General features: G+C 39.2%; 1 protein-coding gene across 1 annotated transcript; it reads left to right on the top strand.

Annotated features, from left to right (window-relative positions):
* The first annotated feature begins 452 nt into the window (after positions 1-452).
* On the top strand, positions 453-3,594 carry LOC138884074 (COP1-interactive protein 1-like). Its single transcript, XM_070164817.1, has 5 exons — positions 453-1,226; positions 1,344-2,423; positions 2,572-2,717; positions 2,949-3,054; positions 3,151-3,594. The coding sequence occupies exons 1-5, from the start codon at positions 453-455 to the stop codon at positions 3,592-3,594; spliced, it is 2,550 nt and encodes an 849-aa protein (XP_070020918.1).
* The last annotated feature ends 21,598 nt before the right edge of the window (positions 3,595-25,192 follow it).

Below are 25,192 nucleotides of genomic sequence, written 5' to 3'. Positions count from 1 at the left end.
AGCTTAGTTAGAAGCATTGCATAGGAAACCCTTTGTAAACCATAAACTCTTGTGTTTGTGTCTTGGCTAGAGTTAGTCAAGTTGTAAAGTCTTTGTAATAGAGTTATTACAAAGTGGCTTGTAATAGAGTTATTACAAAGTGTCTTGTAATATAGTGTTACAAGTTAGTAAAGAATTAAGAGGTTAATTCCTAGGTTACAATAGGCTGTAATCTAAAGTTGCTTAGTTGTGAAGTTGAAATCCTACAAAGGTAGGTCGTGATTTTTTATCCCGTGAGCTAGGAATTTTTCACGTAAAATTTGTCTGTGTCATTTACTTACTGTAGTATGCGTGTGTCTTGTTTAAACTAATAGAGAACCTAGTTCTCTATATAGTTTGGTGGACCCTTAAATTCTATCAATTGGTATCAGAGCCGATTCTTTCTATCAGGCTAACACCTAGAAAGGATCCTCATGGCTGCTCCGCCAAACTTCGAAGAAGGACAGTCTACTTACAGACCATCAAGGTTCAACATGCAATATTATGGGTGGTGGAAGGCTAGGATGCACGACTTCATCATGGCTGAAGATTCCAAGCTTTGGGATGTCATCTGTGATGGACCCTTTGTTCTTACCAAGACCGTTGGTGACCCAGCTATAATTATTCCCAAAACGAGGAAGGAATTCAATGACGCTGACCGAAAGGCCATAGAAAAGAATTTTCGTGCAAAGAAAATTCTTGTTTGTGGCATTGGTCTTGATGAATATAATAGGATATCGGCATGCCAATCAACAAAAGAAATCTGGGAAGCTCTTCAGACAGCTCATGAAGGAACAACACAGGTAAAACAATCAAAGATTGACATGCTTACAACTGAATATGAGCTTTTTAGGATGAAAGATAATGAATTCATCCAAGACATGCATACTCGTTTCAATTTTATCATCAATGAGCTTCACTCTCTTGGAGAAATCATTATACGAAACAAACTTGTCAGAAAAATACTTAGTGTCCTGCCCAGCTCCTGGGAAAGCAAAGTGAACGCTATCACAAAGCCAAAGGGCTTGCAGAAGCTAACCATTAACGAGCTTGTCGGTAATCTGAAAACCTATGAAATGAAGAAGAAAAAGGATAATGAGAGAAGAGAGCCCAAAAGGGAGAAGAACTTGGTCATCAAGACTGACAGTAATGATTTAAGTGGCAAGGATGCTGATATGGCTTACCTGACAAAACGTTTCCAGAAGATGGTTCGTAGGAATGGAGGCATTCCAAAAAGAAGGAGCTCCAGCAAGCCAAAAGGTTATGACCTATGTCATAAGTGCGGTTATCCATGACACTTCATCAAGGATTGCCCTCTCCTAAAGCAAGATCAGTACAAAAACAATATTGACAAAGCAACAAAGAGGAATCCGGTTCCTGATAAACGCTTCAAGAGGAAAAATGTCGCTGATAATGTTGTGAAACAAGTTCTTGCTGCATGGGGAGACTCTTCCAGCGAGTCTAAAGAAGATGATGATCAAGGTAACATCTCCATGATGGTAGTGGAAAATGAAGCAGCTAAGCATGACTCCATTTTTGCCTTGATGGCACAGTCTGATGATGATGGAGATGACGGTGATGATGATGAAGTAAATTTTCTGGATGTTCAAAGAAATCTAAAGTCTTATTCTCCGAAAAAACTTATGTCTTTGGCAAATATTTTAATTGATTCTTATCACTGTCTCATAAATGATAAAGATGCATTAACTGTGGAACTAAGAGAAGCAGAACAATCTAGAGATGATCTAGTAATTGTTGTGATTGATTTAAAGGAAACAATTGAGAGTCTGGAGAAAGAAAAATATGCCTTCGCTAAAAAAATTACAAACATAGAACATGAAAGAGATGATCTAGTGGTTGTCGTGGTCGATCTAAAAGAGACCATTGAGTGTGTTAAAAAGGAGAAAGAAGTTTTAATTGAGAGAGTCGCTAACTTTGAGCATGAGAGATATGACCTACTAGTAGTGGTGGTAGATCTAAAGGAAATAATTGAGGAACTTAAAATAGAGAGTAGGCCTGGGAACAGTCAAAAGGGAAAGAAAGTTGCAAGTGAGGCATATCTTAAGCTTGAAAATGAGTTAAAATTAGTGAAATCTAGTCTGTGTGCTGAGATTGAGAAAAATAAACAACTTCAGGAAGAACTAGGAAGAGTCAAGAGTGATCTTGAAAAATCACTCAAGTGGACCTGGTCCTATGATGCTATCACTGCCATGTACACAAACAATGGGGGAAACAGGCAGGGAATCAGGTTTCAAAGGGAAAAGACTCCATACAACCCTCATAGCAAGTACATCACTATGCTTGATAATTGGCTATGCACTCATTGTGGTAACACTGTGCACTTTAAGGAAACCTGCAAGGCCAGATTCCGATCTCAACAGAAAAACAAAATTTTTGCTGAAAAAGTAATTACTGCTAGGGAACCTGGTCCTTCACAAAGAAAATGTATAATGCCTTCTTGGACCAAAAGAACTCTAATTCACCGCTTTCCTCATTACAAGGGACCCAAACTTGTTTGGGTTCCTAAATCTAACCCTTGATTTACTTGTGCAGGGAACAGTGAAAGGGAGCAGCCAACAATGGTACATGAATAGCGACTGCTCGAAGCACACGACTGGAAGTACAAATGATTTTCTTTCACTGAAAGCTCTGGAGGGGGGGAGTGTATCCTTTGGAAATGGCAAAAAAGGATACATTCTGTGAGTTGGAAGGATCGGGAAGTCTCTTTCTCACTCTATTGAAAATGTGTACTATGTGAAGGGGTTGAAGTATAGCTTGCTGAGTATTTTCCAAATTTGTGACAATGGTAACAAAGTGGAATTTGTATCCAAAATATGCACAATCACAAATTTTGTGACCGGTGAAGTAGTGTTAGTGGCCAAAAGATACAAAAACATCTATATGGCTAACTTTGAGTCCTTGCAAAATAGGGATCTTAGTTGTTTGAGTGATATTGATGATAATTCTAAGCTATGGAACAGAAGGCTGGGTCATGCAAGTCTCACGTTGTTGAACAAATTGGTCAAGAATGACCTGGTTCGTGGTCTACCCAAGTCAAGCTTCAAGGAACACAGGGTGTGTGATGCATGTGTAAAAGGAAAGCAAGTCTGATCCTCTTTCAATCCCAAAAAGGAAGTTATCACCTCAAGGCCACTTAATCTCCTCCATATGGATCTATGTGGACCTATGAGGGTGCCAAGTAGAGGAGGAAAGAGGTACATATTTGTCATAGTGGACGACTATTCCAGATTCACTCGGACTCTGTTTCTCAGAACCAAGGATGAAACCTTTCAAGTGTTTATGGCATTTGTGAAGAAGATCCAGGTCAAGATGAGCCTTAATTTAGTATGTATTAGGTCTGGCCATGGGACAGAATATGACAATGCAAATTTCGACGAATTCTGTGCTGAAAATGGCATCACTCACAACTTCTCAACTCCAAGAACACCTCAACAAAATGTTGTTGTGGAAAGGGAGAACGGAACGCTTGAAGACATGGCAAGAACAATGTTGATTGATAGTGGCATTCAAAAGGGTTCTGGGCAGAAGCCATCAATACTGCATGCTACTTGGTGAACAAGTGCATGATCAGGTCCCTTCTGAACAAGACGCCATATGAACTGCTGAATGAAAGGAAGCCCAACCTAACACATTTGAGAACATTTGGTTGCAAATGTTTTGTCCTCAATAATGGGAATGAAGCACTTGGAAAATTCGGCGCCAAAAATGATGAGGGAATCTTTCTAGGCTATTCATCACAAAGCAAAGTCTACAAAGTATATAACAAAAGAACTCAATATATTGAGGAAAGCATTCATGTGATCTTCAGTGAATCTTATGACCCATGTGGAAAGGATTTGAATGATAATAATGATCAAGACGGAGAACAGTCACTTGTTCCTGGTGAAATCATTGACATGGCAAATGGAAATGCTGATATGATGAGCCATGTTGAGGAATCAAATGAGGATGGTGCAACCATATCTCTAACTGATGTTGAGGAACCTAGTCCCTCAATCACAACAACTAAAGCTGAAAACAAGAATTGTCGATGCTGTTCAAGGGACCCCGCACGCTGAGATGAGAAGCAATCAAGGTTCACAGGCAGAAATACCTGGACATTCTCACAACGAGGTTCATGTGTCTAACTGGAAAAACAAAAGTTCACACCCCCTTGATAACATATCACTCCTCTTAATTCAGGAATTCAAACCAGATCAAAGACTAGAAACTCACTTGCTTTCTTAGTTTTTCTCTCTCAAATAGGCCCAAAAATATCAAAGAAGCACTGAAAGATGTAGATTGGATTACTGCCATGCAGGAGGAACTCCATCAAGTTGAGAGGAACAAGGTATGACACCTGGTTCCTCGATTTGCAGATCGAACCATTATAAGAACCGGATGGGTATTCAGGAACAAACTTGATGAGTTTGGAAACATAACAAAAAACAAGGCAAGGCTTGTAATTCAAGGCTACAATCAGGAAGAAAGGATTAACTATGATGAAACTTTTGCCCCAGTCGCTCGAATGGAGGCTATCAAAATTCTTATTGCCTTTGCATCACATATGGAATTCACATTGTTCCAAATGGATGTCAAAAGTGCATTTCTAAATGACTTTCTAAAAGAAGAAGTCTTCGTCAAACAACCTCCTAGATTTGAGAATCATGAGCATCTTGAGCATGTTTTTAAACTCGACAAGGCCTTGTATGAGTTAAAGCAGGCTCCCCGTGCTTGGTATGAAAGGTTGTCAAAATTCCTTCTAGAAAATGGCTTTACAAGAGGGAAAATCGACAACACTCTCTTCCTGAAGAAACGAGAAAGGAACCTGCTCATTGTGAAAGTCTATGTTGATGACCAACAGTTGATTCCCTATGTGAAGAATTTGCAAAACTCATGGGAAGTGAATTCGAAATGAGTATGATTGGGGAACTAAACTTCGTCTTAGGTCTACAAGTGAAACAATCTCAAAAGGGGACAATGATAAGTTAGTAGAAGTACATCAAAGAGTTGCTGAAGAGATTTGACATGGAAACATAAAAAATCATTAACACTCATATTGCCACAGCTACTCGTCTAGACATGGATGAACCTGGTTCCCTTGTTGGTCATACCATGTATAGAGGCATCATAGGGTCACTCTTGTATCTCACTGCAATCAGACCAAACATTGTGTTCAGTGTGGGTCTCTGTGCAAGGTTTCAATCTAATCCAAAGGAATCTCATCTAAAGGCTGCCAAAAGAATATTGAGATATCTCAAAGGAACATAGGACCCGGTTCTCTACTATCCCTCAGGAGAAAACTTTGATCTTGTTGGATATGCTGATGCTGATTATGCAGGATATCTGGTGGACAGGAAAAACACATCTAGAATGACACATTTTCTGGGTTCCTGCCTAATCTCATGGGGTACAAGGAAGCAAAACTCGGTGGCACTCTCAACTGCAGAAGCGAAATATGTAGCAGTTGCTTCTTGATGTGCTCAATTGCTGTGGATCAAACAACAGTTGGAAGACTTTGAGTGTTCTCTGACTGTGTGCCCCTCCTGTACGACAATACAAGTGCACTCAACATGGCCAAAAATCCAGTCCAACATAAGAGAACCAAGCACATTGATGTGCATCACCACTTCCTCAAAGACAATGTTGAAAAGGGGCTCATATGTATGAAATTTTGCAGCATAGAAGATTAGATTGTAGATATATTCACCAAAGCCTTGATCAGAGATCATTTTGAAATAAATCGTCTGGCACTGGGCTTGATAAAATCCAACTGAGAACCTGGTCCCTCGATAGTTGGCTATGAAAGAAATGTCCAAGTAGTTAGCTAAAAAGTATTTTCTGGAAAAGTCTAACTCATCTCTATACAGTTACAGGTAGTCACGCATGATGATTACAGAGAAAATAAGTAGTTGATGTAGTGCACGCTAGTAAAAAGGGCAAAGTACACTTGCAAGATTCGTCAGGGAACCTGGTTCTCATGACATAGGTTAGTAGTTTCTCTGTTCTCTCATGCATAATTTTGAACGGATAAAACAGTGCCACATCATCAGTGTGTCAGTTTCTTTTCTCTGCATCTTTTGAACCCAAATGTCTCACCCATTGTTAAGCGACCTGACTCCCAAAACTGCCGCATTTTCTTAACCGGTCCCTTACCCATCTTAAATACATCCATCACTATCACAACTCTTCACATCAAACTTCAAAATTTTCCTTCTTCTATCTCTCTTCAAACTACCAATCCCTCCTCTTCAACTCATCACTCCTCACCATGACTGAAAATCAAGAAACCTCAAGTGTTACAAGTAACACCCCCATTGAGTCCTCACCAGTTAAAACATCGATGTTAGACTCCTCACTTTACATCACTACTAGCCAAAACCCTAGGGTAGAGTCACCTCCACATTCATTCTCCTCTCCTACCCAATCGAGTTCTGGTTCTCATTGGAGCCGCAAAATCTGGACTCCTAAAAGGTTTGTGGCTACAAGCTCTCCTCATGCCTCGCAGGAAAAACTGGGTGAAAAAGGTACAGTTGACGAAATGGACGAAGGCTCAAATGTAGACCAAATTGCTAGTTCCGATAATGCTGACTAAACAAAGATAGTTTCTAATCTTGAGCCCACAGGTAACACTCCTCCTTCTCCTGCATTTTCCATGGAGTTACAAGAGAAAGAAGCAATAGAAAATATGCTATCTATAGCTGGTGAATGGGTTATTATCGAAGGAGGTGAGGATGGGTCTGAGCCTCAGGGGGAAGTGTCTAAGATATTGGTAGAAGGTAGAGAGCTTGTGCTTGTTGAACAATCGGCACATAACAATACTACTTGGGTACCTAATGAAAGACCTGATCCCTCCCCGGAGGATCCAACTTAGGGGTTCTCTCAAGAGCCCCAAGTCAGTATTGATCATGCTCCCTCTCCTCATTTTTATGCTGATCCATTGTCTGTGGTGGTGCCTGAGATGAGGTTTGTATCTGGTGAAGAGAATGGGGATAGTGAAGAGGATTTCGATGATATAGTTATTGCTAGCTTTATCCAGGATAGACGTAGACCAATTGCTACTCCAAAGGCAACTCCTAAGCAACCTACTACAAGGTTGCAAAAGAAGGAGACTCTTGAGTCCGCTCTTAAGAAAAGCCAAGTCAGTCAAAGGAGGAGGAAATTGGTGAAGGATGGGAAGGCTGTGCATGAGAAGGTAGTGCCTGTTGTCACTATGGATGATGAAGTGGACGAGGAACCTGGCTCCTTGACTCACACGCGCTCACAAAAGCACTCTCTCTCCAAGTCTAAAAAGAAATCTTCTGTGAGTGTTGAGAGTCCAAACAAGAGTGATGATGTTTGGTAGAAGAATCTGGTGACAAGATAGTTGAAGAAAGTGGTGGAAAATCTAGTAACAAGGGGATGAAAGATTTTGGTGAACATGTGTATGAGAAAACTATTCGCAAGTCTGTGAAAAGTAAAGTTGATGTCGATGAGGAACCTGGTTCCTCCAAGAAGGCCAAAGTTGGTGATTCCCAGAGTGCTCGAAAAGTGAAATTGAAGAATCAAAAAGTGCTATGGGACTGTACATTTTCTCCAGACATTTTGGAGGAGGATGGAATGCGACAATTGGTTGAAATTTGTGAGTTTCAACAGTTGACACACTTGTTGATAGAAGATGCTCCCAAAGTATATGAGGAGGAAGTGCGTAGCCTCTATGCTGACTTCTTCAAAATTGAAGATGACCATATCTGCATGATGGTGAATGGGGTGGATTTTGTGATGGATTCTGTGGTGCTAGGGTCTATTCTGAATGTACCTACTGAAGGGTTGCCTACTGTTCAAGGCTCCTGCTCTACAAATTTTAGAAATACTATAGTTAAGGATAAGGCAGTCCAGTAGGGGGAATGGGTACACAAGAAGACTCTCCTTCCAATGTACCAATTGTTGTTTGAGATGGTGAATAAGGTTTTTCTGCCTCGTGCTGAGAGAAGGTCCATGGCTTCCAGAGCCGACCTGGTTCTCATGGAAGCACTGGATGGCTTCACTACTATTAACCTGCCCGGGATTATGATTGAACACATGCAGAAAGTGGCAGAGTTCTAAGATGGTAACTATGGGCTGCCTTATGGGTTCCTTATCACCAAGGTTTTTGAGTTCTTTAAGGTCCCTCTGGGACAAGCTAAAGTGGGCACTAGGAAACAAACCTTCTCCAAGACCACTTTCGAAGAATGTGAGTGTGTTGGCCCAAGTGAAGGTTTGTTTTGAAGATTGACAAAAGGAAGTTCAGGCATGAACCGGGTCCATCCCTTATGTGCATAGATAGGGCTAGATTCGAGCAAGTGGGATGCACGTGAAGGAGATAAGCTTAACTTGGTATATTTGATATCTCCTGATCGAAAAGGTTGCATAATTGATAAGGAGAAGGACTCCTTACTCAAAGAGAACACTATCCAAGATAGGGTTGAAGTTGACTAGTACTCTTCCACCAAGGAAGAGTAGCATTAGAACTCTAGTTATTTTCTACTCTACTAACTCTATAAATCACAGGATCTCACTTTACAGATGATGTACAACACGGAAGTTAAACGTGAATTGAGAGCAAAATAGTAAGGCATTTTGCAAGCAGTTCGTGTGTGATTAAAGTGTGCAAACCTGAAGCTATATGAACTAGATAGAAGAACCGGTTCCAAGTGTCTATCTTTTATCCTAGTTCAATTGTAGTAGGTGTTTTCATATTGTACCTTTTAGCTTTATCTAGAGACAATTGCAATTGGTATCAGAGCAGGTTATCCTTGAAGAGGCTAACACCTTAGAAGAAGATCAAGATGAGTGCACCACCTGGAAATTGGGAAGCATAATCCACTGCTAGGCCACCACTCGTCAATGGCCAATACTACTCATGGTGGAAAAACAGAATGAGAGACCATATCATAAGAGAGGACTATGAGCTATAGGACATTGTCACTGATGGTCCCCTGGCTACCATGAAAAAAAATACTGAAGGAGTAGATGTGCCAAAAACAAGAGTTGACTGCAATGCTGAGGACTTGAGGAAATGGGAGAAGAATGCTAAGGCCAAGAAATGGCTTGTGTGTGGACTTGGTACAGATGAGTACAACAAAATTTAGAGCTGTACCACTGCTAAGGAAATTTGGGACACTTTGCAAGTGGATCATGAAGAACACCTCAAGTGAAGAGGTCCAGAGGAACACTACTATATTCTCAATATGAGAATTTCACCATGAAGGAAGGGGAGACCATCCAAGAGATGTATACAAGTTTCACCACACTGACAAATGAACTTACGTCTTTTAGAAGGATTAGTCCTGAAGAAGATAGAGTTGAGAAGATTTTGACAAGGGTTCTACCAGTCACCTAGGAGAGCAAAATCACTGCCATTCAGGAATCAAAGAACATTGTCGCTCTTAAGTTGGATAAACTAATTGGAAATCTCATTGCTTATGAACTTAGAAGTCAAACCATGAAGATGGATGTACCAAAGAAGGAAAGGAGCCTGGCATTGAGAATCACTAAAGGTTCTGAACTAGAAGATGATGAAATGGCCATAATCACAAAGGACTTAAAGAAGTACCTAATGAGAGGAAAGAGTCATTCAAGAAGTGGAAGCTACAACAAACCAATGGTTTCTAAAAAGCAAACCAATGAGGGGTGCTACAAGTGTGGGAAGACTGATCACCATATCAAAAACTGCCCTCAATGGGAAATTGAATGAAATAAGGAAAGAGTTGAACGAAGAAACGGGAAGAAGGAACATGTTCAACCCAAAGAAGAACAAAGGATCAACAAAGGCTATGGTTGCTGCTTGGGGACAAATCTCAGATGAAAGCTCAGATGATGAAGATGGGGATGAACAAGAACTTATGTCCGTTGGAGAATCTAATGAGAAATCTGAGGTAAGTGTAATCATCTCAAGGACAAGATTAAATTTTTGTCTAAAGAAAGGCTATCTGAGTTACTTTTAGATTTCACTGATGAATTTGAGGATGTAATAATGAAAAGGAACAGCTGTCTAAAGAATATGTGATTTTGAAAGCTAAGTGCAAAAATCTAGAACTTAGGGCTAGTGAAAGTGAAAGGCAAAATGCTATGTTGAAGAACTAGGTTCATGAACTTGACACTACTGTCCTAGAGCTTAGAACTAAAAATCTACAATTGAAATTACGAACAGGTAAAAAGAAGCTGATCACACACAACTCACTTTAGAAGAAAATGTAGGAAAAATAAAATATGAGTTGTACAAAAGAGATGAGCAGATAAGAGTCCTAAAGAAGGAGCTAAGCAAGGTCAAGCACGATCTCGACAGAACCTGTAAATGGAACAGGTCTTCCGATGCACTTTCATGGCTACATGAATACCATGGTAATAACAAGAGAGGACTTACCTACGGGACCCCTGCACCTAAGTGGGACCCCAAAACCAAGTACCTCACACTTTCTGAGAACAAAATTTACATACACTGTGGTAAAACTGGTCACTATAAAAGTGAATGAACTGTAAAAGAAAAGGCTAGTAAAAAAAATAAAAAACTTGTTCAAGGGAAAAATAGGCTGTCAAGTTGGGCTAAAAGAATCTGATTCACCCTTTTACCTATAGAAAGGGACCCAAACTAGTTTGGGTTCCTAAGACTAACCCGTGATTTCCTTTTGCAGGTCCAAATGAAGGGGAGCAGCCAAATATGGTACATGGATAGTGGCTGCTCAAAGCATATGACAGGAAGCAAGAACCAGTTCCTTTCACTTGAGGACCTCAAAGGAGGTAATGTCTCCTTTGGAAATAGGAAGAAAGGTGAGATCATTAGGGTTGGAAAGTTAGGTAAGACTGATTCTCACTCTATTGAGAATGTCTACTTGATAGATATCCTAAAATACAGTCTAATCAGTGTATCACAATTGTGTGATAGAGGTAACTTGGTAGCATTCACCTCTACCAAATGTTTTGTGATAAATCTTACCACTGACAAAATCGTTTTGCAGGGAAAAAGAGTGAACAATACATATATTGTAGATCTTTCCACACTTTTTGAAAATAAACTCACTTGCTTAAGTATGTTGGACAATGATCCCATCCTTTGGCACAAGAGACTTGGACATGCAAGTCTGAGTCAACTCAACAAATTAGTCTCCAAGGACCCGGTGATAGGGTTGCCTAACATCAAGTTCAAGGAAGATAAAGTTTGTGAAGCTTGTGCAAGGGGGAAGCAGGTATGATCCTCTTTTAAATGCAAGAAAGAGGTAAGCATCACCAGGACAATGGAACTGGTCCTTATGGATCTCTGTGGTCCAATAAGAACATTAAGCAGAGGTGGTAAAAGATATGTGATGGTGCGTGTTGATGATTACTCTAGGTTTACTTGGACATTATTTTTAACATCTAAAGATGAAACATTTGACACGTTCACTCTTTTGCTAGAAAAACTCAGAAACAACTAGGTAATCAACTTACATCAATTAGGTCTGATCATGACACTGAATTTGAAAATGCTAAATTTGCTGAATTTTGTGATGAGCATGACATAGATCATAACTTTTCTGCTCCTAGGACTCCACAACAAAATAGAGCAGTTGAAAGAAAGAATAGGACACTTGAAGATATGGTTAGGACTATGCTTCTTTCTAGTAAATTGCCCCATAGCTTCTGGGCAGAAGCTGTAAATACTGCATGCTACATCATAAATATGTGCATGACTAGACCTCTTGTAGAGAAGACTCCCTATGAGTTACTTAAAGGGAGAAAACCAAACATATCCTATCTTAGGGCATTTGGATGCAAGTGCTTTGTGCACAGCAATGGTAAAGACTCCTTAGGTAAGTTTAATCCCAGAAGTGATGAGGGAGTATTTTTGGGATATTCTTTACATAGTAAAGCTTATAAGATATATAACAAAAGAACTATGTGTGTAGAAGAAAGTGTGCATGTTATATTTGAAAATAACATTCTTTCTGAGAGGCAGGAACATGATGATGAAGAGATTGGACTGACAAGAAACTCAAATGATGAAGCCACAGTCCAGCCTAAAGCTGCATCACAAGAAGGAACAAGTGATGGAATAGGTCCTTCCACCTAGGGCAACCTGACGGGGGAAGTGATTAGAAAGGAACTGGTCCTCAAACCTCGAAGGAACTTTTCCATGAACCTTTTCCTCAGTAACAAAACCAGGAAGGAACATCCAAAGAAGTTAACACTCCTATTGCAACATCCACTAAATTGGATATAGATGAACCTGGTTCATCTGTTACCAGAAGTTGTATAGGGGAATGATTGGCTCTTTGTTATATCTCACTACCAGCAGACCTGACATTGTTTTCAGTGTAGACCTTTGTGCTCGATTTCAGGCAAATTCAAAGGAGTCTCACTTGACTGCCATTAAGAGAATCTTGAGATACTTGAAAGGCACCACCAACCTTTGTATATGGTATCCAAAAGGTAGTAATTTCAACTTAGTGGGATATGCTGATGCTGATTATGCAGGTTTTATTGTGGATAGAAAGAGCATCTCAGGTATGACACACTTTCTTGGCTCATGTATTGTGTCTTGGATTACCAAAAGCAAAATTCTGTAGCCTTATCTACTGTTAAAGCTGGGTATGTTGATGTTGCTTCATGTTGTGCTCAATTGCTATGGATCAAGCAACAATTAATGGACTTTAGAATTGATGTTGGCTGTATCCCTATATTTTGTGATAACACTAGTGCCATTAGTATGATAAAGAACCCAGTTCATCATAAGAGAACAACGAACATAGATGTTAGACATCATTTTTTGAGGGATAACTATGAGAAGGGTTTGATCACTGTAGAGTTTTGTGCTACTAACAAGCAAATAGCTTAAATCTTCACAAAATCCTTAAGAAGAGATCACTTTTAGAGGAAAAGGTTGGAGTTAGGGATGATTAAGATCACCTAAAAGGACCAGTTCAAAGTTAAATGAAAAAAAAATTGAATTTTTTTTGGTTAGAAAGTCTGTAAATTGTGTATATAATTAGATTAAATCTTGCTAAGTCTTATAATTTTAATAGTATACTCCTGTGCCATGTGCTAAAATAACTCATTAATCTCTAATGATATTTTCTCTATTTTGGCAAATTTAGACTTACACAAGAGAATTCTCAGTGAAGAACCTAATTCATCATCAAGATTACTCGGTATGCTTTCTACCCTCTGCATAATTTGAAATAATATTATTTGGGTCATGAGCAGAGTCCTACCTAATTCCAAACTTCTTTTGGACTTATCCGTTACATGTGAACCAGTTCCGTTCAAAATAGTCCCAACCGAATTGAAGTACCTAGATTATAGGGATACACTCCAACGTCTCTTCAAGACTGAATTTTAGTTTGATTAGACTTCTAAGAGTCTGAAGAGCTGTCATTACCCCATTAATTACTCCTCTTTAAATTGATCAACTTTAGTGTATTCCTTACTTCATCTCTTTCAAGCTGTCAAAAAACTCTCATTCTTATTTCATCTTCTAAACACAATCTAATTCTCTTCTCTTACATACCCAAGCACAGAAATGGCTAACACTCCTGAAAATCCTTCATCACTACCACAGAAAACCACTTCCACCTCTTCTACCACTCCTTCAACCATACCACTCTCTAAGAAATTAGAGTAAAAATGATGGCTCGTAAGATTGTCGCTGGAGTAGAGCAGATCAAGAAAATAAACAAACAATTGAAAGCAGGTAGGGAAGAAGAATCCCAGAAATCTGATGAGTCTTTCAAATCTGCTACTGAGGGGGAAGAAATCATTTCTTCTGAAACTAAACAGGTATCATCTGGCCCTAAACTCACTCCTGAAACTATTTCTGAGGTTTCTACAAATTTGGAGAATAGGTTTGTGCTGGTAGGATTTATAGCAGGTGATGAATCTATAGAGTCAGGAAGGGTTGGTGGTAAAATGAAAAAGGAAAAGAAAAAGAGAGTGAGGATACTTGGAGTACTGTGAGGAGAAAGGGTAAAAGAGTGGTTGATTCTTCACATACTCTTGTTAGTCTAACCAAAGAAATATGTGCAATGGTTGTTTGGGAAGAGGAATCTACTGGAATAGAGGAGAGTGTGCGCAAAATAGGGGAAGTGGGTCTGGCGAAGCTGCTGAAGGGTTGGTTCAGCTTGGGAAAATGTAGACCAACCTGTTCCATCTGAATAGGAAACCCTCGCAGACCTATTGAAAAAGGTGACTGAGAGTTATAACCCAAAGAAAAAGGGAAGTTCAAAGGCTAAAACCCCTAGCACTGCTAGGGCAAACAAGAAAAGGAAAGCTGCCCATCTGTTACTATTGAAATTCCTCCCACAAGAGGTAGAGCTATAAGAAACCAGAAAAAGCAAAATGAGGCAGAACTGGAGAATGCCTTGGAAGAAAGTAGAAGAAAAGCAGTTTCTAAGGGAAATAAGAAGATGGGTGAGCCTGTTGAGGCTGTTGATATTAATGAGATGGACCTGGTCCTTCAGGATAAAGAGGAGATAGAAGAGTGGTGGTTGTGACTACAAAAGCTAAAAAAATCAAGGCTTCCTCAAAGAAGTTTGTTTCAAAAACAAACTACTTAAAGGTAGACTCAAGAAGAAGAGGAAGAAGAAGAAGAAGAAGAAGAAGAAGAAGATTGATAAGGACAAGATGGTTAAGTTTGGGAAGTGAATTATCTTAAAGGTAGACTCCTCAGGGTCTTGGAGGAAGAAAGAATGTTACTACTGCTGGAGAAGTTACAATTGCAAGGTTGGAAGGACATGGTCCTTCAGATGGATGGAAGGCTGGCCAGAGATGAGATTGTGGAGTTCATGGCTAATGTGAGATTAAAGATGGTAGGGTCACCAGTGTGGTCAAGGGGGTGACAGTGACTTTTGATGATAAGAACTAAGAGAGATCTTAGGTGTACCTGCTGAAGGGTACAATGATTACAAGAAGCTTAAATGGCCAAGTCTACAAGATCTCCCTACTGCCCTTGCCATTACTAAGAAGTTTGGTGACAGTGAAGAGGAACTTGAGCCCAAGGCTATTTACAAAAGTAAGATGAAGCCACCCCACAAAGTGTTGTTCGAATTTGTTAATAATGTGTGCCGCCAAGGCAGGAAAGGAGGCACATTGCTACATTCATGGACCTGGTCCTTATGGAATGTTTGGACAGTAGGAGACAAATCAATTGGCCTGGATTTATCATCCAGCTTCTTGACAAAGTTCTAAATGGCACCAAGACTCATGCCATACCCTATGATTTTATTCTCACGGCTGTACTTGCACATTTCAAGGTACTCATTAAGAAATGGGAAGTTGGTACAAGTAAGGATCATTTTGGGGCAAACACTCTAACTGCTTGTGACTATGAGTTCAAACCACTCCCAAAGAACCTGGTTCATCTAATAAGGTACCAGTGAATAGCAAAGTGTGAGCCTTGGTACAAGAAAGTGGGGCTAAGGATGCTGACATTGAGAGGCTAAAGAAGAGGTTGGCAGAGGTGGAGACTGAGAGAGATGCTCTCAGAACTGAGCTCGCAAGATAAAAGGAGAAAAATGATGGCGTTCTTCAGAATATGCTGAAACTCCTCCAAGCTAAAAACCAAGCACTTGGTCCTTCCCAGCCTTAAGCCTCCTAGCCTAGTGTAGATCAACTAGTTATCCAGTTCGGGATTTTTTTTGTTTCTTTTGCTCATGTTTGCAGTATTTTTATTTCTTCTTATGCTTTGTGGTAGAATCTTATCAATCATCAATGAAATTCACTAACTTTTGCTCTAACGGTTTGTTTATATTTTTTTGATGGTTAAATTCTTAGCTTGATCTATGATGATTAATCCATGATTGCATTTGAAATAGCCCTATTGGCCATGAGAAAGTTTTAAAATCTGGTTATCTTGAATATTTATGCAACTTTTCGATGATTTCAAAAGGGGAAAAAGGTTGTGCTTTACACTTTGAACAGTGATGTTTATAACCTAATGTACCTGATCCTTGATGATAAGTGATAAGAAGGAAAAATGTTTCTAACATTGTGTTGATGTTGAGTTGAGTTGAAACAGGGCCTAAACTTATGAAAAAACACACAATTTGTCATCATCAAAAAGGAGGAATTTGTTGGCCCAAGTGAAGGTTTGTTTTGAAGATTGACAAAGGAAGCTCAGGCATGAACCATGTGCATCCCTTGTGTGCATATGGCCAGATTCGAGCAAGTGGGATGCACGTGAAGGAGATAAGCTTAACTTGGTATATTTGATATCTCCTGATCGAAAAGGTTGCATAATTGAAAGGACTCCTTACTCAAAGAGAACACTATCCAAGATAGGGAAGGAGTTAGAGGTTGAAGTTAACTAGAAGTCTTCCATAAGGAAGAGTAGCATTAGAACTCTAGTTATTTTCTACTCTACTAACTCTATAAATTGCAGGATGTTCTCACTTTACAGGTGATGCACAAATGCAGAAGTTATACATGAATTGATAAAAAAATAGCAAGGCATGTTGCAAGCAGTTCGTGTGTGATCCAAATGTGCAAACCTGAAGCTACATGAACCAGATAGAAGAACCGGTTCCAAGTGTCTATCTTTTATCCTAGTTCAATTGTAGTAAGTGTTTTCATATTGTACCTTTCAGCTTTATTTAGAGGCAATTGTAATAGGTACTCAGAGTATTCAAGTTAGAGTTAACTTGAAGTTGTCGCAATAGTTAGAGGTTGTTTGCCACAATGGGATTAGAGTTAATTCTAGGTTTACAAAAGTATTTTGTCAATGCAGTTTTTGGCTCAGTGATTTAGTGGAGAGTTTGGGAAAATTCTACTGAGAAGTAGGTCGTATTTTTTTCACCTTTTGAGCCAGGTGTTTTCAACGTAAAATACTTGTGTTCTTTGCTTTCCGCATTTACTATTTCAGCAATAGTAGGTTGAGCAACACTTAGAAGAACCAGGTCCTTCCATGTTCTTGGCGTTAATTAATGCCTATAACAGTACTACTGATGAGATCCGAAAGCTGAAGGCAAGGAATGTCATTCTTGAAGGTCAGCTAAGTCAGCTCCAGGAGGCACTTGGTTCTAGTAGCTATCAAAGCACAGAGGTTGCCCGCTTGACTAAGGACAATGCTGAGCTAAAGAAACAAGTTGAGGACCTGAAGGAAAAACTGCTCAATGAGCAAATGTCGGTGAACGCTAGAATGGATCTAGTCCTCCAAACCCTTGCCTCTGCCTCTAAGCATTCTCCTTCCAGTGCTCCATAGACAGTGTCCCCTCAGTGTCAAGTCTTAAGTGTCGATCTCTTATGTTAGCTTATGATGATGTTTATGGTACTTGTTTTCTCATTTTGTTCTGAATTGTGGATGGTTGTTAGCAACATTAAATCTGCTCCCTGTCTTAAAATCCAAATTATTTAATGGCAGCTTTTCCCTTTTTGCTGTATATGCCTTGATTTGGACAGTTTTTGGCAATGTGAGGTCCGCTGCAAGTCCAACAACTATCGCCCTTTTTATTGGCAATGCCCTTGTTTCTAGCAGATCTTTCAACAGTAGCCTTGCCCTTTTCGATAATTTCTTTTCGAACTTCCTACCTCCATTCCCCTTCTTCTCCACCTTTTTCTTAGGTTTTGATGTAGAAGGAATTTCAGAAAGACTACAGGTACTGCGATAATCCACCAAAGAATCCGCTGCAGCAATCGCACTTTGGAGATCCATCACGTTTTCGTTCTGTGCCCACCCTTGCATTCCAGAAATAAAATTATGCAATTTGTCATCCTCCGACATGTTCTGTATATCCAACATTAAGGAAGTGAATTCCTTAATATAATCACAAATTGTTCCAGTTTGCTATAGACGTTTCAAGCGATCCCTAGCAAGCCAAGATGCATTACTAGGTAAGAACTGGTCCTTCATTTCTTTCCGCAGTTTCTCCCATGTATCGACCTTTGGTCTGCCCGCACTTTCGTCATCAGCCATGCGAGTTCTCCACAACAATTTAGCATCTCCTGTTAGGTACATGCTTATAACTAGGGGTGTTCAAACCGAACCGGAAAACCGCACCAAACCAAAAATCCAAACCAAACCGATTAAAAAACCCGACTAGATTTGGTTTGACTTGGTTTGGTATTGAATAAAAAAATCTGAACCAAACCGACATATAAATATATAATTTGTTTTATATTTTTAAGAGTTTATAGTGATTTTTCTTTAGAAAATGTAGAAATATTTGGGATCCTCTCATGTATTAATCTTGAAAGCGTAAATTAACAAAAAATTATTGTTAAACGACTAAGAAAATAACTATCATGTGTTACTAAAAAAATTCGCCCATTAGAATATTTTAATAGATCATATGTTTGTCAATTTTTTTCATATTTACTAAACATGTATTCACTTATCAAAGCTTTATCTATAATTTTAACAAAGTAAGATTGAAGTAATATTCATATAACAAAAAACCCAAAAACCCGAAAAACCCGACAAACCGAACCAATCCAAACCGATATAGTTGGTTTGGTTTGGTTTTGGTAAAAATCGAACCAACCCGGTCCATGTACACCCCTACTTACTTTCTCCCCGTTTGGAACTTTGGCAGCAACAAAGTATTGCTCCATTTGACACAGAAAATTCTCTAAATCTTTAGCACTACGCGCTCCACCAAAAGCCTTCGGATCAGGTATCTTAACCTTAGAACGTTCTTCACTGCCTTGGCCATGAGCAACCAATGCCCTTCGAAGAACAGTAATTTCAAAGTTCAGAGTTTCGATCTCCTTTTTTAGATCTTCAACTTGAACATTTGTGGCCTCACAAGTTTGTTGAATACCTTCATGAAACTGACCCATCCCATCCTTTAGACGATAGATCTCAAAAATCAGATCATCCAGATCCAAAGGATCATCAGTTACGCCAATCAGCGCCTCCAACTTTTGCACACAATCACGCAAATCTGAAGTGGTTCCACCAGCCATGGTACCAATTCACGAGCAAAGATCTAATTAGGCAGTGTGAGCACGTGATTTTTGCCCTGTATGAGAATTACTCCCAAAAAAAAAATTCAAAATAAAACAATTTTCTTTTGTGTGCAATTTTTGAATTTTACGGCATTTTTGGATAATTATTTGTATTTTTGTCTGTGCAGGTTTATTTATTATATTAATAAAAAATATAAAAATATGTCGCATTTGCATTTAATATTTAATTCTACAGTTAGGATTAATTAAGTTTGTTTTACAAAATTAAAACAAATCAAAAAAAATATGTATTTTGCATTTTTAGCATTTAACGTCCAAATTGTGTGATTTTATCGTTAATTGCTATTTAATTGTGTGTTAGTTGTTATTAGGAGCTAATTAGTATTTTTAGATAATTTTGGTTTTTATAATTTAATCTTAACATTTTAGCTTTATTAATTAATAAATTGAATAAATAGAAAAGAAAAACAAATATTGAAGAAGACCGGATTGGGCCTTTTCTTCAATTTTAAACCACAGGCCCAAAGATACCCAACATTCCCCTACGACCCAGTCCATTTCGACCCGGATCGACCCAGTCCATAACCCCAAAGACCCAACACCCCTATTTCCCTATCTTTCATTTTCAAAACAAAACTCTAAACTTAACTGTTGAAAAAAAACTACCCGCCCCCCCTTCTTTTCTTCTTCTTCTTCCTCGACTTACCCCAATGACCTCCGAACTCCCAACATCAATGGATGCCCTCCCATGTCTGCCCGTCGACCACCCTCCAGTCCACCAGCCTTTTCCTCACAACCATGTTGCTGCCGCTGCATCGTCTTCTTCTCCATCGTGTTGGGTTAAACCACCATGAACGACCCCAATCAAACCGGGATGCTGCTGTTTCGTCCAGCTTCGACCATGGTTGCCCTACGCCATTTCCATCACCCCATCGTCAAAAAACTACACCAGCTGACCACCAAAACCAGCTCCACCATGAACAACCAACATCCATGGCTGCCTCTTTCGTCTGCGTCCAAACGATCACCCCGTCCGCCATTAACGAGCAACATGGCTGCTGCGTTGTTGCATCTTCTGCTTTACCTCCCAGCTGCCTTATCGAGCTCCATGTTCAGCAGTAGCAGCTGCTGCTGCTTCACCGCCTCCATAAACCACCATGAACGACTCCAAGCAAACCGAGCTGCTGTTGCCTTCTGCTTCGTCCAGCTTCGACGGGCTGCCACTGCTTCATTTTCAAACGACACCAAACGACCATCTTCTTCGATCGTCCGTTGGTGGTCGTCTTCGGCGTCGAGTTATTTTGGTGCGATAATTGTTTCCGGGCAGATTTGTTTTCGTTCAAGTTCATCGTCGTTCCGATCCGGTTAGTTGGTTTAAGTTTCGTTTCTGTCTGTAATTTGTTTGATATTTTCGGATCTAAAATCAGTATATGTTTGATATTAATTTCATGTTTATCGTTTTTTTTATTTTCTTCAGTTTGTTTCATTTTTTTTCTTGTGTAGAAATTGTTAGTTTAATTATAATGTTGTTAGATTTAAGTTGAAGTTCAATTAATTATTTCTTCAGTTTGTTTTTATTAATTTAAAAGGATTTAGTTTTAAGATAGAAATATGTTAGTTTCATAACTTGAATCTTTCGTCTTGACTGTAATATTGTTAGATTTAAGTTTGAGGTTCAATTGGTTATTTAATTTAGTGATTTGAATCTGTTTATTTGTTCCGTTTAAGCTTAATTTGAATTTAAACTCAGTAATTTGAACATGCTTGTTTGTTAGTGTTGTTGAATCTGAAAGTAGGTTTGTTGTTTAAAAATATTGTTCAGTCAAAATAATTCCAGTTGTTTCTTTGTTGTTCATCATTTAGTTTAAATTTGTTGATTGAATTTGATTAAGAATTGGTTATAACTGTTGTATTTTGGTTAGAATTGATTAGTTGAATTGGTTATGCCTGATGGGGTAGAATGGTAAATTGCAGTATTTTCAGGGGTAAAATGGTAATTTTAGTAATTTCAGAGAGATATTTTTGGAATTGAAAATCTGAACAATTATTTATTTTGAGTGCTCTGTCCACTAAACTAATAATATTAAAATAATGTATAAAATAATATGTAGTGGGGGACAAGACATAATGGTGGGGAATAATGCATTTGTTTAATCAATCATGGGGAACAAGACATAGTGTGATTGCGGGGCTCAAGAAAAGTTGACTAAAAAAAATTTGCATTTTTATGTAGTAGTGGGTTTGGTAAGAGAAAGCGGATTGTTTTATTATTTGATTAATTGATTAAGGGGTCTGTTTTAAGACATAAATAGAACAGATTTGGACAGAATTAAAAAAAAGGGAGAATGAGCTGAAAATAGAGAGAAAAAATTCGAAAAATATTAAAAGATTTTTAGGGATTCGAATTTGAAGAGAGTTTAAAAAGAAAGAATTTTCTGAACATTAAGAGAGAATTAAGAGTTAAACATTAACTGGTCTTTCAATAAAAAAAGAAAGAAGAAGTTCACTTTGTTATTGCCCGTTGATTATTATTGGTGTTTCTGGATTTTCATGTGGTTTATTTCTCGAGTTTAATTGGTTATTTGCTACTACTTCACTGGTTATTGCTGGATTTTATTCAGTTTTCAAATCTGTCACTGGGTGTTCTGTTTGTTGGATATTGCTGGTTATTTGTTGCTGTTGCTGTGTTACATACTACTTTGCTGACTTTCTTCTTCTTGTATTGGCAATACCAGGTACACAACTGTAAATTTGGCATTTTGTAAGCTGAAATGTGAAAGTATGAATACATATGAAGAATGGAATTTTAAAGATTTAATTTAGCTTTTTCTTTGTTTCTTTTACTAATTGTATTTAGGCTATTTCATGTATTATTATTCTGTAAATTTCTGTCACTCTGCATAACTAGGCATCTGGTAGTGATGTATTAAATAATACTTTGCTTTAATTTGATTATTAGGTAGTATATATTTAAGCATGCTCATTACTGTCAAACTGTTTAATAATTGGAATAGGAGGAAAATAACATAAGTCGGTCTTTACTAAATCGGCTTGGCAAAACTGATTAAGTTCACTAGTTACTAAATCGGCTTGGCATAAATCGATTGTCCTTTAATTGGAAAAAACTCCCTTCCGCGCCCCTTTGCGGGTGGCGCGGGTGAAAAAAGAGGTGTGACAGCTCTGGAGACTATGCTGGGGAGGTAAACTTTACCCAGAACCATCGGTTCAGGGTTAGAAATTCGAGCTTTATAAATTGTTGTATTTTGGCTTTATTATCTGATATTCTCTTATAATCTGTGCTTAATATGCAAAATGATGCTTATTACTGCTTTGATATTATTTGAATTGTACATATAAACTGTGCTGAAACTCTTCTCTTCTTACCTCCGGGGATGTGCTTACTGGTTGAGACTCCCTATTCTGTTAGTGTCATACCCTGAAATAAAAGAGGCTCGGAAAGTTTCTAAGCCGGCTGGCCTTTTGGTTCCCGGAAAGGAGCTCCTTCCTCAACTCGAGTTGTCCGCTCGGGTACACTGTCTAGAACATATACCCAGGTTGAACCTAGAATAACTTGACTTCATGCCGGATCCCTAGTAGGAACGTTTATTTGCATCATGTTGCATTTGACTTAGGGGACTCAACACAGGGGTTGGGTCCGTCTAGGACAAGCAACCTAAAATGAAAAAAGACTATCCTGCTGCATCCTGTTTGTTTTGCACATTTATTTGCTTCAGATCTGCATGCTGACCGGCTTCTGAAATCGGGAATTTTTGAAAAATTGTGAAAAAGAGAAAAAGAAAAATAGCAGTGTAGGGAGATAACTACTTATTTTTAGAAAAATAAAACCAATGTCCAAGTAGTGTCAAAACCCTGCCGAAATTTTGAAAAATGAAAAAAAAATTGTCTTTTTTAGTTTGATTTATTTGAAAAACAAAAGAAAGGAATCTTGTTTACAAGTTTAGTTTATGTTGGGCGAACTACGCCGGTTTGATTCTCACAGGGTGTGAGATACGTAGGCAACCCTCGTCAGGTCCAACCTCCCATTTTGCAAAAATAGCCCAAAAATGTCAAAAATTTTAATTTTTCGTCATAGAGTCGGGTGATGCCGTTTTTATCAAAAATAGCCGAATGTTCCCAAAAGGAACGCCGGAAGGCTAACTTTGTATAAACGGCCACTTCTGTCATTTTTTATTTTTATTATTGATTGGTTAACTCGCGCAACCTTAAAATCTTCGTCCCTGAAGTGCCTAAAGGTCGTGTTCGGAAGATCTGTTTTTTTTAGGAAAAATGATCAAATCGTTTTTAGTCAAATAAATTTTCTTTTGTTTAATCTTGTTAATAAATGTGCAAAATGAGCACGACTCAAATTGAACCTTTTTCAATCATGAATAAAATCCCCCTCCAGTTGTGGCTATGGTGAAATGATTTAGGCAAAGAGGGGCATGACGAAATCAAGAGACATCTGAAAGGTCTCACGAGTTTGTTGGGTATCAAGCCGCGAGGGGATATTATAAGGGCACTGGTCCCTTATTGGGACCCTGCGCACAATGTCTTCCACTTCTCGGACTTTGAACTCACCCCAACTTTAGAGGAAATAGCAGGGTACATCGGCAGTGCTGAGGTTCCGTTGAGGCATAAATACCTGGTTGCTCCAAGAGCCGTAGCAGTGCACCGGTTTTTAGACTCATTAAAGATAGTCATAACAATCCATAACCCCGACTTGGCAAAAGGTTTTTGCACTCTCAGCTTCATATACCAAAGATACGACCACATAGGAGGATTCGACAAGCCAGAAAACAAGTTGTGCAACAAAAGTAACCGTCGAAAGTGGGATGAACATAGACGGGTTGCTTTCATGATAACCTTCTTAGGGCTTTTAGTGTTTCCAAGAAAATATAGGAATATTGACATAAAGATAGCTGGGGTCGTCAATACTTTGCTCACTCAAAAGGATAGCACGCTTGCGCCCATGATTGTATCTGATATGTTCCGAGCTCTCACGGCCTGCAAAACCGGAGGAAACTTTTTCGAAGGGTGTAACTTGTTATTGCAAATGTGGATGACCAAACACCTATGTCACCGAGCCCATTTCCTGAGCCATGGATATTCTGAAAAGACCTGCATAGAGGAGTTCTACACCAGAATTAATGAGGTCTGCCTACCTTAAGGAGTCTCGGCATAGACCTCATATTTTCGGACCCTCAACACCAGTCAAATACAGTGGACACTGGGATGGTTACTGATCGACGAAGTCATATACATGCCAGCAGCTAGGCCCCATTTTCTCTTGATGGGACTTAAGAACATTCAACCTTATGCGCCTTATCGGGTTTTGAGGCAACTTGGGAGGTGTCAGATAGTGCCGAAAGATGAGGATCTAAGCACCCAGGTGATTTAGATCAGTTCCAATGGCCAGTTTCCTGAAGCAAGGGTCCGCCAGATTTGGAGCCAATGTCAATACTTAGAGGCAGATACTTGTGTATTGAATCAGGCAAGAGGGGAAGTTTCACCCGGATATCAGGCTTGGTACAAAGGGGAAATGTCTTCTGGAAGGCTGGCTAAAAGACCTCACCTTCAAGAATTTGCCAAGTCCTCACAAGAGCATTGGGACTGGTTAGCCAAAGAGCGGGGATATCTTGCCGAAATAGGCAAGCTGAAACAACAGATTAAGGATCTGAAATTTGAGAACAAAGTGCAGGTTGTTGCCGGCGAAGGAGAAAAGAACAAACTAGCCAGAGAAAATGAGATCCTCAAAGCTTAGATCCGGAAGATGAAAATGGATGCCGACAACCAACGGAGAAGCCGGGCCGATAAAAGGTTGATAGCAGGGTTAAGGAGTCAAGTCGCTGAAAGCCGAAAAGACTTGGAAAGATCCAAGGCTAGCATAGCAAGAATACGGGCCAGATGGGCAAAAGGTACAACAACGCGAAAAAAGCACCTATGGCAAGTGAGAAGGGACTATGAAGAGAGCGTTGCAATATTAAGAGAAATAAATTCCACTCTCAGTGATCGGGTCCTTAAACAAGCCCGAGATGCTAGAACAGACAGGGAGCGCTGCTATGATTCAATAGCCCGAATAAGAACAAATGGAGAGGTTCCAAGATCAGCTCATTGACAACACTCAAGTATTGGGACTAAAGAATCAACGAATAGAACAGATGTGCATAGAAAGGGATAGAATCAGGGGTAGGATCGACGAGATTGGGCGCTACATCACCACGAAGTGCCTAGCATGTGAAGAAATGCCTCGTGATACCCTTTTTGCCTCAGTCATAGG

This window comes from Nicotiana sylvestris, chromosome 12 (assembly GCF_000393655.2).
Source record: "Nicotiana sylvestris chromosome 12, ASM39365v2, whole genome shotgun sequence".
Lineage (NCBI taxonomy): Eukaryota > Viridiplantae > Streptophyta > Magnoliopsida > Solanales > Solanaceae > Nicotiana > Nicotiana sylvestris.
The sequence above is the reverse complement of the archived record's forward strand: the minus strand, read 5'-3'. Positions and strand labels throughout refer to the sequence as shown.

Excerpts from the sequence above, each read along its gene's own strand:
- LOC138884074 (XM_070164817.1), top strand. The coding sequence starts at position 453 with ATGGCTGCTCCGCCAAACTTCGAAGAAGGACAGTCTACTTACAGACCA. Across the intron at positions 1,227-1,343 it reads CAAAACGTTTCCAGAAGATG|CAAGATCAGTACAAAAACAA; the intron begins GTTCGTAGGAAT and ends CCTCTCCTAAAG. Across the intron at positions 3,055-3,150 it reads AATTGGTCAAGAATGACCTG|GAAGTTATCACCTCAAGGCC; the intron begins GTTCGTGGTCTA and ends AATCCCAAAAAG.